The 13,575-nt window shown below is 25.2% G+C and overlaps 3 protein-coding genes across 3 annotated transcripts in view; all 3 read right to left on the reverse strand.

Annotated features, from left to right (window-relative positions):
- The window catches only part of LOC108694938, a 2,041-nt gene extending 250 nt beyond the window's left edge, over positions 1-1,791 (reverse strand). The window contains exons 1-3 of the mRNA XM_018204629.1: positions 1,675-1,791; positions 927-931; positions 446-599 (exon numbers count right to left, since the gene is read on the reverse strand). Of these exons, the coding sequence (XP_018060118.1) occupies positions 446-599; positions 927-931; positions 1,675-1,791 (276 nt within the window). The remainder of the gene's footprint in view (positions 1-445; positions 600-926; positions 932-1,674) is intronic.
- Positions 1,792-4,088: 2,297 nt separating this feature from the next.
- On the reverse strand, positions 4,089-5,033 carry LOC108694939. The gene is made up of 2 exons (XM_018204630.1): positions 4,687-5,033; positions 4,089-4,098 (listed from the first exon to the last, which is right to left on the reverse strand). Exons 1-2 carry the CDS (start codon positions 5,031-5,033, stop codon positions 4,089-4,091), a joined length of 357 nt encoding a protein of 118 aa, XP_018060119.1.
- Positions 5,034-10,505: 5,472 nt separating this feature from the next.
- Positions 10,506-12,262, reverse strand: LOC108695172 (putative odorant receptor 69a). The gene is made up of 3 exons (XM_018204931.1): positions 12,146-12,262; positions 10,795-10,950; positions 10,506-10,562 (listed from the first exon to the last, which is right to left on the reverse strand). The coding sequence occupies exons 1-3, from the start codon at positions 12,260-12,262 to the stop codon at positions 10,506-10,508; spliced, it is 330 nt and encodes a 109-aa protein (XP_018060420.1).
- Between the last annotated feature and the right edge of the window lie 1,313 nt (positions 12,263-13,575).

Here is a 13,575-nt window from a genome sequence, read left to right on the forward strand (position 1 = left end):
AAAAAGTATAATATACAAACAAGCTTCAGTTTTAAGCAATACGTTATACGCATACAAATTAAGCTACGATAATTACAAAAATGACTTGTAATATATTAATAGAAATAAAATTATCTCAATCTAGCACAACTCGACAGCTCGTATAAAGGAGCACAGCAGTGTCTCGAGCTATATCTTAGCTGAAATAATATCGTATCCTTTGGTTTTTCCAGATATCTCTATAATCTTTTGTGAATTTAAAACATCAGAGTCGGTAGAAAGCCAATGATCAGATTTTACAAAAAATCTCTTTAGCAGTTGAATAGCACGAAATTCTTTATTTTTGAATATATTTTATTATGTTTTTACTTAAACGCTCCAAAATATTATTGTGTTTATATTGATATTACTTGGTATACAAAGAGAATTTTCTACTCTAAAATTATATTCAAAATTCATAACTTACATTGCAAAATGTAGCCATCGTTAAAGGAAATAGTTTACCAAAATTAAGATAAAGAGGTTTACTGGTTCTTAACATTAAAAGAACTAAGTCCCGAGTATTTCTTGCATTCAAAATATACCATTCATTGAAATATACAGCATAGTGAATTTTGGCACTTAAAATTATAAAAAATACATATATGAATATTTATGAACTATTAATATGAACTATTAAATATATGAACTATTAAAATAGCGTGCTATAATAATGTACATATATAAAAATTTACATTTGTGTATTTTTGTATATTAACTAATTAAACTTTGGCTATTAAGAGTACAATTGCAGCTTAAGACTTTTATGTATGTATTATTATCACACATATATAATATATACTTGTCAGTGTAAGTTTCATTTGATACATATTAAATGTACGTTAAAGATAAATTATCTCAGATTTGCCAAGCCTGTACGTTTAAATAAATAAATTATCTTTGATTGCCAAGCCTATATAGAAACAAATTTTGAACAGAGTCTACTATATGATTTCTGATGCCAGAAAGGCAAATTTTAAGCAGAAACTGTTTTGTAAATAAAATGTTAAGAAAATGTCGGCAGAATGACAATAGATTTGATCGGATTGATTTTTTTATTAGCAGATTAATCTCAACTGATTTTGCTATCTGATTTCGTTCTGACGACAGCACATGAGTTGACATTCTTGTTGACCAAACTGATTCGAAGTCTTTATAGATATCCGAAAAATATCTAAAAATGTCTCGTTTTTATCGCTGTATTTTGAACGTCTAAAATACGTCCCAAAACGTTATTTGAATATCCTCTAATAAATAGTTATTTATACAGACATTTTATGTTGAAGGAACATACTATATATTATCAAATTAACAGAATATAGTGTCAAATTTAACTATCATTTTAGTATAAAATTACAATATACTTAGTAGAAGCAGTGGTGACTTAAATTAAATTAAATTTTCCACTGTAGACTTAACAGAGCATGTATTTATTTGTATATTTAAGCTTTGATATGTAAAATATATTTAATTTATTAATGAGGTTATTCAAATTATTTCTTCAAAATAGAAAAAATTTAAGTAATAGAAATTTGCTTTTTGTGTATAATACTATTATACTATATTTCTCATTTTATAATACATCTATTATAATATGCAATTGTGCATGGAAAAATAATTGGTAGGAAATAAAGAATTTTTTTTTCAGTTAAATACCTGAGTTGTTAATATTTCACCAACAGCACAGTACATGCACATATGACCAAATATGTCCAGAACGACGATAAAATATATCAGATTTGAGAATGTTAAGAGCTGTCTACTTTTGAGCATCTAGTTAATTAGTTAAAATATGTGTTATAAAAGATGTGAAAATATGTTATTTTTAATATTATTTCATATTTTATGTTATTAAAAGTACATTACATATATCATGATATTTAACATATATTATGATTACATTACAGTTATTATTAAAAATATACAAGTATAAGACATGTTTTAGAAGATTTTTATTAATTGATCAATTAAAGGATGCTTCAAAATATTTATACTATTACAGGTGAGTCGTAGTCATAATAATATGTTAATATTACTAATAATAAGACATCTTTGCAAAATGTTAAATTTTGATTTTAATAAAACATTAATTTACGTAGATTACGTAAATAAATAAATTTAAAAAATACGAGTTGTTGTGAAAAAACAATTTTAAGAAATACAAATGATCTTTTTAAGTGAAGTGGCTTTATTTTTTTTATTATATCTAAAAAATTATTTAATATATTATAAAATATTTTATACAAAAATATTTTATAATATAATGAAATTATTTTTGTTTATCCATAGGAATCACATTTAGATTATCAATAGGAATCATAAAAAATAATTTTGGAAGTATGAATTTTTAAAATATTTATTTAAAAAATATTTATTAAAAAAATATTATTAACGTAAACGAATAGAGGTAATTTTATTATGAAACATTATTATAAAATATTTTCATACATTTTCAATATTTTTCGAATATAATAAAAAAATGATTTACGTATATAAGAATTTTTATTGTTTTAAGAGTTTCAGTTGTTTATTGTTCTATGTTCGGATAAACTATATGATGATATATTTACTTGCTGGATAAACAGTAGAATAAAAAAGTAAGAACATAAGAAGGTAAGAGAGTAAGACAGACAGTTGAAGTTTACCGAAAAATGGAATAAATTTCAGTCTCAGGCTTTAGCCTTACATACAAGAACTTAGACTATAAAGATTTAGACGTAAGTAAGGAAATCAACATGTTGGATTTGCTACTGCTTAGTCCGTATTTACAATAAGTGTTTTAAATCTTAAATCGTGAGAAATTGACCAATTAATCGAATGAGAGTAGAATAATTGATGATTTATCCATTTCTTATGCATTAAGGCTTAAAAACCTATTGTAATTATGTTAGGCTCTTGTGTTACGATCTTACGGTCTCTATTGTAATTGATCGATTTGCTTACTTTTATATGCTATGACTTTAAGGGGATTCTAAAATTGTCTATATTATCGACTAAATTATATAATTTTTATATAACAAATACTTTTTTCTCTTTTACAGATTCGGAAATCTTTTTCCGGGATTAAAATATACGTATTAATACGTATCTGTAAGGTGGAGTTTATGCCGAAAATGACCAAAAATTTTGAAATTGATATATTTTTTACCATTTTTTAGTACATAACATATAACATAGTATCTCAAGCCGTGAAGTTGAGACAACATTTATTTGATATGAAAGTTTTGCAACCTGTACTTCGAAATAATAATCCACAGACACGTAATTTGCACGAATAAATAACGTCGAGTTTTCAGAATTAGGCTTACACTTTCTCATCACTTTGTTATACGAAAATTGATACAAACGTGCGAAACTGTGTATCATAAGTTGTGTGAGATATTGGTGTGTAGTATTAGTATATAAAGATATGTCGATGCGCGCTGGAAAAACAGCGACTTCTGGTAACTTTATCAGAGTTCGGGCTTCACTTTAGGATTCTCTTGAAACTTCTTTTGTTTCATCTAATATTAATTGACTTTATCTATTTGCTTAACCTATGTATAAATATTTCATTAAAATCAAAAGTTTTTCTAAGGCGATTTTCTTGTAAGAATTATTATAAGCTATGTATATATCAATATAGCTTATATAATTGTATCTATTATGTGAATATTAAATATGAAATTCTTTCGTTTGCATTATTATAGTTATTTCAATTCTAAAATTTTCTTAAATATATAATAAAAGAAAATTTTAGAAATGTCACAACTTTGAAATTGTTAATAAAATACATATAAAAGGTGTAAATGTAAGTTGTGATTACAGTTGGAACATAAATAAATATGACATTATTTTTATATGAAAACTGTATGTATATGAAAACTATTTATAAAACAGTAAATTGTATAACAAAAATTCTTGTAAAATTAATTACATTTATTGTCCAAAATCCATAGAAAGCGAAGAGTATACCAAAAAATAGAAATATTATCAGCAATATTATACTGAATATATCTTCCACATGATTAATAGCTCTATAAAATGTCATTTTATATAACACTTTATACTAAAGAAGATATCTATCATGTTTACATATATCTATAAAAAGATATTTTATATTTTGTTATACAACATGCTTTACTATTTCTCTACACTTATGTATCACGAAATAGTCACTAAGTCTTTTGCACGTCCTACAGTAATCATTTTATGTAGATTATAATTTATGATGGTGCTACTTAACACATCAATAACAAATCAATTCAACTTACAATAATTTCATTAATATTAACATAACAGTAAGAAACTATAACCGTAACATTATACATAATATAAGATAAAGGCACAACAGAGAGTAATTGGGGAAAAATTACCCCCACTCCTATTTTTTCTGACTTCTGCGGCGTAAATCCCAGAGCGGCGTATTTGCCGGAATTACATATTCCTATACAGTCGAATCTGGATTATCTGATAGTATTTTTTTCATTTTCAAGATTATTTATCTTATTATCGACCTTATTATCGGGTCAACGTTCTGATCAAGGTAATATTATGTTAAAAAAAAAATCGCGCGTAATGTTATCGTCAGAGACCTTGATAACGTGATCGCATAATCCGAGAGATGAAAAAGCTTTGTTAGATAATCCGGAGTCTATTTTACACAGGAATATTTAGGACAAAATATACCTTAACAGCCTTATATGTTCCATTATACAATTCTTTAAAACGTTGTTAAAATTGGCGACAGCATGTAAATGCAAGAGACGATTTCTCAGAATATCCAATTGACCAGAAATATGAAGTACTGAAAGACTAAGAAAACTGTCTATGCCTGTATAACACATGATACAGAGTAATGAAGCAATACTTTGAACAGCATATGTCATTTCATATTGTGGACTTCTTGTTGTATCGTAGATGTAATATGTCTGAATTGGGAGTGGTCTCTCCAAATCTGCAGTAATATTAGACAAATGTCTCACTGAGTAACCAAATATGGGTAAAACAGCCATAACAGTAATGGCCGCTGCCATCATGCCATATCCAAATGTAATAATAATACGTGCAATTTGAGCTTTTGTTATCATCATTGCTTTTTCTTGAGATGTTGTTGTTTTTGTCCAATCGTTGGCAATTAATTGTATTATCGGTGCGACAGCTTCAAGAAAACAAAAGTAAAGATATCAATAACAATATAAAACAGATGTTAATTATTGATATTAAGAAGTTTATTATAAATGAAAACAAATTTTAATATAATTAATAAAAATTTACTTCTGATTAAATTTAGTTTCAATTAAATATTAAAAAATTGCGGAAATATATTAATAACCTTTAGGATCATAACATTTTTTTGAAAATTAATTGAAATCAGAATAAGAATCTTATAGATATCGAATCACTGAATTAAAATTTTTAAGACGATGCTGGAGTGACGGCCGAATTTGATGTCTATAGTGTAGACTTTTTTAATTTTGAATGAAAAATATTGATAACAGTGACATCTTTAATTCATTTTTTACATTATCGTTTTGTCTCATTCAAAGTTATTTATGTGTCTTTATTTAGCATTAGGCCTATTCTTTTTGGTTGAAATTTTATATCAGTTCATCTTTTATTCTTTTTTCTCCAAGAGGAAAGAAGAGGAAAAATGATGAACTAGTGTTTAGCCAAAAGCCTATTTTATAATGGGCATCTTTTCAAGTTCAAGCACATTGCAAGACACAATTATTACTTTGGTTACTATTTTGAGTCTTTGCATACGTATCTACGTGTACTTACAGTGTAATTTACAGATTAATATATCTTTTTCTTTTTAAGCTTTTAAGGGAGTATTCTAGTTTGTCAAAAAAAATCGATTTTTTTTATTGTATTTTCGGAAAGTTGATAGTTTTGAAAATATATTACCAAAGCCATTAGCTAATTAGGCTGAGATAGCTGTAGCTTATTAATTTACAATTAATCTATTTGTAAATCGTAGTTGAAACTTTAAATGCATTTTTCTCAAAACAGCATTTTTCAATCGCGTTGACATAATATTTTGGGAACTAAGCGTCCGATCGACTTGAATTTTTGCGTGTTCATTTAATACATGTTCTTTTATTATTGGAATTATGGAATTTAATTTATGATTATTTCATTTTATTATATAAAAAAAAACAAAACAAATTTATAGGTGAAAATCAATATCATTTTTCAAAACATTACCATTTCAACAATTTTCAATTTTTTTCTTATATTCCAATTCCAGTAATAGCGTAACTCTTACAATTTAATAATTTCTTTGATTTTTTTGGTTTCAGGTTACTAAAACTAACGAAATGGTGTCACGCGTCAAAAAGAAATTTTTTCATACATCTTGCGTATCATCGCGTATTTTTTTTGTGATACATATCGACGAAAAAATAATTTTTAAATATCCATTTTGTACAAATAAAGTTTCAAAAAGTTTCATATTAATTCATTTCTTTTAAAAAAATTCCTGAATGATTATGTAATTTTTACCTTATAAAGTAGAATAACCCCTTAATCTTAATTTTACAAATTCAGTATTATTCGAACCCCGATGGATGGATCGTTTTGTCTATAAGTTATAAAACTTTTGTATGTACAATATATTAAAGAAACATCTACGTGACAGCTCTACGAAACTAAAAATGAGCAAGGTTTAAACTTTTTTTCAATTTTTTAAAGGTTCACTACATCATCTCCTAATTTTTCTACTTTAATTCTGTAAAAAGATTTTTGATATACAAGTAATATAAATGTTTCGATAGTTTGGTCGTCTTCAGCATCTCTTTAGCTCCTAAGTATAGCTCTCCTCAGCTATACTTTATATTGATTGGGTCTTAAGCGAGAAATGACTCGTTTTTCTTGCATGCTTTGTATATAATGATAATTTAGATAAAATAGAAGATATAATGAAGAGATAATGAAATCGCTACAAAGCTTGCAAAATGGGCCGAGACTATTCTTTCTGATCCCTCTGATAGTCAGTAAATGATCGAGAAAATATTCGTGAAGCGAAAGTAAGTTTTTCGTTGCTCATTGAGTAAGAACAAACAAATACATTTTACATATCTTTTGCGATTATTTACTATTTACTAATCAAGGGGAATAATGAGCATCTTCCTTTTTTATAAGTGTTTTGCAATGATATCATTATTCTGTTTTAATCAAATTGTCTTTACTTATAAATAGCGTGCAAGAAAAATCAATATGTACACACTTACAACACATTTCTCGCTTATAACGTCATGATTCAATATAGCTGAAGGGTACACAGGAATCTCAAATTGTTTTATTTTTTTTAGGTAATCAAGAAAATAGTGGCATATTTTCAAAACGTTGCATTTGTTTTTTTCAATTTGTTTTTTTTAATTTTTATAGATTTTCCGCTATTTTCCTTAAAAAATTAAAAATAATAGTGAGCAAATTTAATTTTACTAATTCGAATTCAATGATCAACAATTTTATTTCCAGTTAATTAAAAAAAAATTTTTTAGTTATATGTGATTAGTCCGCAATTGTAACAGTAATTCTATATATACGCAACAAATGTAATATATAAATAATATATAACTATTGCACATAAATCAATTGCAGTACATGAACTTAAATTTTTTAATTTCTCTAAAATTCAATATAAATAATTTTTAATTTCATTAAAGAATTGTACAAAGAAATGAGATTAGTTCTGCTGATATATAAAACGTATATTGTAAACGTATATTGTAAATATTTTATATCGCGTAACGATCAAATCGCTACTTTATTTACCTTTTTTCTTCCACCAAAAAATTATAAGTCTTAAAACGCAAGTAATAATTGGTAAAGTACTCATCAAATTATCTGTCACAAGTAAAATATCAAAATGGATTCTTATCAGAGAATGTAGAGCAGGAATCATAAGAACAAATATTATAAATAAGAAAGTGAGAAGTACACGTAAATTGCATAAACACTTTTCCCATGTAGTTTGTTCGAACCTCGGCCAAAGTCCGATTAATTCTAGACTAAATCGATTTAACTTTACTGCCCATTCGAAATCTGTTTCAAAAAAGATTTGATATATCATATATTCCACTTTGGACGAAATATATTTTATCTGACCTTTTTTTGATAATGATTCATAACCATATTTACTATGATTGCGATATGCAAGATATTTTGCTTCCATGTTGAACGTAAGAGATGAACTGACAACTCTGTTTCTTTTACAGCGTCTATACAGGGATGATATTTCATGTACATAATAAAAATCTCTAAAAACGAGATGTTTAGTGGCAGAAGGTTTAAAAAATTCTACATGTCCCTTCTTGTTGTGCAACTGCGGATAATTATTAGTACAACAACGATAACGTATTTTATGAATAATAACTGAAGTAATGACTGGTTGAAATAAGTACTTGGTCAGGCGGCAGGTTATGTAGCAGTCATGTTTTTACGCAGTTATAATCGATTTTGAGCCGTCTATAGTCTGAACTATAGTCATTTTATAAAACTAGTTGTGAGTGATATTACTTTTCTTGTAAAAATTGGATATAGTAAATAGATATTTTTATTTTATGATATTGGGCCTTTTTTATTCTTTCATATACTTACATTTCGAATGTAGATATTTTTCACAGCAGATCCTCCTGTATACTTGTATCATGAAATTTTATTACCATAGAGTTTAATATTATTTCATAGCTTCTTGTAATTTGTTTATTATCCACTGATATCTTTCTCTTTATAGAACGATTAACTTTCATTTAACCGATTCATGCATGTGTGCATAATAAAAGTTTTTTAAAGTAATAGATGATTATTGCACAAAGAGGGTGGACTTAAAAAATTTTAAATCCTTCGTGTTATAGAAGTTTGTGTTATAGAAGTTTCGTGTGCAACATTCGAAGCAGATAAAAACTGGTATAACAACGAGGGATTGTTAAATACCTGTTTACAACATGTTTTTCTCTCCCTTAAGTTCTCACGAACTTGTAATCGATTTCGAGTGTGTGATTCAAATTACATTTTTTTGTTTTTGTGTTGCAGTGAGCAGTAATATGAATATAATATTGCTTTTTTATGACAATTAAAGTGTTTGTTCGATCTATTTATAATTGCAGTATTGGAATAAATATAATATTATGATATTTTCTAGATTGTAGAGAATATAATTGACAGTTATTATTTTCCTATTTTTATGTTTAATGAACAAATAATGAGAATTGATTAATTTTTTCTAAATTATTATATTTAGAATAGAGGAATGTTTATTTGCCGTAATTAATTTGATTTTATCAATAGAAAATTTTTGTGAATGTATAGAATATCTAACTTTACTTTATGCAAATGTTTCTTTAATAAAATCTTTCTTCAAAATTATTTTTAAACATACAGGGTAGAAAACATAAAATAAATCATCAGAATATGTTGAAATTTACACCCAATGCAAAATTGTTTTAAATAAAAATTGTATGATTTGAAGAGCGACAAATAAAATTAATTTTCAAAAAGACATTCTTTTATATGAAGCTTATGGCTACTTTTAAAATGAAATTATAGAACTTATTTTACATATAATAATATGACTCTCCTAATTATTTTGCATATAATAGTAGTAAAACGAAGTTTTAAAAAATTAATAATTTGTGAGATTTAATAATTTTATACTTTATTTAAGCATATTTTGGTATAAAATATAAATTTTTTGTAAATTTGTTTCTTTTTTTTAATAAATCTACCTGAATGTTTTTATCAATAGAACAGTCAGATAAATCAATAATATAAAGAAAATATATATATATATTATTGCTTTAAAAAGAAATTGTGCAATTTGCAATATACAACTATGTATATTTTTCAAAATACATATTTTCTGTGCATCATCAATTGATTCATCTCATTATTCTATATAAAATAAAATATTTAGATTTAATTAACAAGAAATGAATGATAAAATTTTTATTAAGTTTGCAAGATATTTTATGTTCATATCAAATGCTAGTGCTCACAATTTTTATTTTTGTGATATCAAATTAAATATAAAATATGTCATAACTGTATATAAAATAAAAATATATAATCTTTAATAGAGTTAAATTTTTAATTTATTTAATACATTACTTATTATTTTCAATCTAATATTGCATACAGTTTTCTTGAGTTGACAGTTGTCTTATTTTCCTTTCTTTCGTCATTATTTAAGCTAATTTTTTGTCTGTCTCTTTGTATGTCTCTTTTATATTATATATGATGGTTTCTATCAATAAGTAGAATAATCAGCCAGTATATTACATTAGTAGCAGAAAACATAAGTAAGTTTATTCATAATGTACTCATATAACATTTTATGTGAACTTTTCAAATATTTTACATGAATATACTTTAAATATACTTTAAATTAATTAATTATATACTTTAAATTAGTTAATATTTTCTGGTTAAATCATTATCGAATTTATATTTTTAATATTAATTTGGACGTTATATATCTATATATATGTATTTCAAAACATTCATTGACTTCTTGTTGTAAGTAATACAGATATATAGCCGGCTGATATTTTTAATAGCTACAAAAAATACAATAAGTAAATAAAAGACTTTTTAAGGAAAAACGATATAAAAATATATACATATAATAATATATACATATGTTATTAAATATTAGATATGTTACAAATAATTTATAAAAAATATAATGCATAATATTATTCTGTTTACATTGACTTTATTTTGTACACACGTAAAAAGAATATCTTGTGCTCTAAAATCATATAATATTTAAAATTCGTGATAACTTACACTGCAAAATGTAGCCATCGTTAAAGGGAACAGTTTACCAAAGTTAAGATAAAGAGGTTTACTGGTTCTTAACATTAGAAGAACTAAGTCTCGAGTATTTCTTGCATTCAAAGTATACCATTCATTAAAATACACAGCATAGTGGATTTTGTCATACTTAAAATCATAAAAAATATATGAATTATTAATAATGAATACATATATGAATTATTAAAATTGCATGCTGTGTAATAATGTGTATATTATAAATGTTATTTTTCTCTTTTATATATCAAGAAATATTTTGGAATTCGTTTTTTAGGTTTTTGGTCGGTGTGAATTTTGGCCATTTTTACGTATACTCCTTTGACATTATAGACTTGATAGTGCGGGTATTTATTTGTATATTTAAACTTTTACATGTAAAATATATTTAATTTATTAATGAAATTATTTGAAATTATTTTTTCAAGATAGAAAAAAATGTAAATAATAGAAACGTCATTTTGAGAAATTTTTCTGTAGTAATAACGTTACAATTTTAATATCTAAATAATAGAATCTGCTCCATTTCTGCTATTAGTTGCTATCAGATTGTGTTGCGCAGATACTGCTCGGTCTGCTACCAATTTGTCATAAAATTCTCTCAGCAGATTTTGTTCGGTTTCTGTTACTAATCTGTTGGCGTAAAATGTTAGCAAGCATTCTATTTTATTTCTCACAATTTGTTGAAATATAATTTTCAAAGGTATTGTCGACAGAACTGGAGCAGATTACGATATTAATTGACCTCAATCTCCTATAACCTTTAATTCTGATCAAATTTGCTACTAATGTGTTAATCTGCTAACATTTTGCTTTTTGGATATGATATTTCTCATTTTAGAATACATCTATTATAATATGCAATTGTGCATGGAAAAATATAATATTAGGAGTATGATTTAATTTTGAGTGTTTTTTTTTCAAAAACTGATTTATTGGAACAAGATAATGAACCCTTCGGAATATTTTATAATCAAAATATTTTCCTTCGTTTTGTATAACTTTTCTTATCTTTCTGGCAAAAGGTAGATTCGAAAGGCGACGATAAAAAGATTCTTCTTTAGTATTGATCCAATTTTCAACAAATTTTTGCACATTTTTGCAAATTATGAAAATATTTCTCTAGAGCAGAACTGAGATTTAATTGCATATTTAATTGCATATTTCGACCGATTTCCAGCTTAGTACCTACATCTCATTTCACCAACAGCTTACGATTGGAATGTCTTCGACACAATTTCTTGCAATACCCCCTCCCCCCTTCCCACAAAACTAAATCACACTCTTAATAATTTGTAGGAAGTAAAGAATTTTTTTTTAATTATACCTGAGTTGTTAATACTTCTCCAACAGCGCAGTATATGCACATGTGACTGAAGATGTCTAGAACGACGACAAAATATATCAAATTTGAGAATGTTAAGAGCTGTCTACTTTCGAGCATCTATAAATCAATTAATTAAAATATATGTTATAAAAGATATAATAATAAGTTTTTTTACTATTATTGTATTTTATGCGATTATTAAAGACAGATTACAGATAATATATTGTGATATATTAACATATATTACGGTTATATATGTTGTTATTAGAGATACATATGTATAAGACATAAGTATAATTAACACTACAAATGATTCAGAAGAATTTTATTAATTGATCAATCAAAAGAGGATGCTTCATAATATTTATACTATTACAAGTGGGTCTTAGCCATAATAATATGTTAATATTATTAAGAGATTTTTGCAAAATATCAAATTTTGATTTTAATAAAAAATTTTAACTTATAGATTACGTAAATAAATAAATTTAAAAAATATAAGTTGATGTGAAAAAAAAATTTTAAGAATATAAATGTCCTTTTTAAGTAAAGTGACTTTATTTTTTTTATTATATCTAAAAAATTATTTAATATATTATAAAATATACAAAAATATTTTTGAAAATATGAATTTCAAAAATATTTATTTAAAAAGATATTATTAACGTGAACGAATAGAGATAATTTTATTATGAAACATCATTATAAAATATTTTCATACATCTTCAATATTTTTCAGATATAATAAAAAAATGATTTATATATTTAAGATTTATTGCTTTAAGGGTGTTTGTTTTATCTTTGGATAAACTATGTGATAATTTACCTGGATAAATAAAAGAATAAAGGAATAAGAGAGTAAGAAAGTAAAGTAGTCAGTTGAAGTTTACCGAAAGATGGAATAACTCAGCCTAAAGGTTTTGTCATATACATAAACTTATATACATAATGTTATATACATAAACTTAAGACTTACATAGAAATGTAATTAAGGAAATCAACATGTTGGATTTATTATTGTTTAGTGTGGATCTACAATAGGTATTTTAAATCTTAAGGCGCAAGAAATAAACCAATGGTCGAACATATATAGGTAGAATAATTGATGATTTGTTCCTTTTTTATTAAAAATTAATTAAAAACCTATTGTATAATAGTTCCGGGCGATACGATGTCTCGTAACGCGTTTTATGGTCTCTTGCGATTGATCGATTCACTTATTGTTTAAGTCTTAAGTTTTTTATGTGCCATGGTCTTAAAACTGTTTTTTTCATCTGATATTTATTGATTTCATCTATTTACCTATACATATAAATATTTCATTAAAATCAGAAGTTGGTACTTCGTGAGATGATTTTTATCCTAAATTGCGATTACAATTAGAACATAATGTGATGTTTTATATATATATATATATATATATATATATA

Source organism: Atta colombica, unplaced genomic scaffold, assembly GCF_001594045.1.
Source record: "Atta colombica isolate Treedump-2 unplaced genomic scaffold, Acol1.0 scaffold126, whole genome shotgun sequence".
NCBI lineage: Eukaryota > Metazoa > Arthropoda > Insecta > Hymenoptera > Formicidae > Atta > Atta colombica.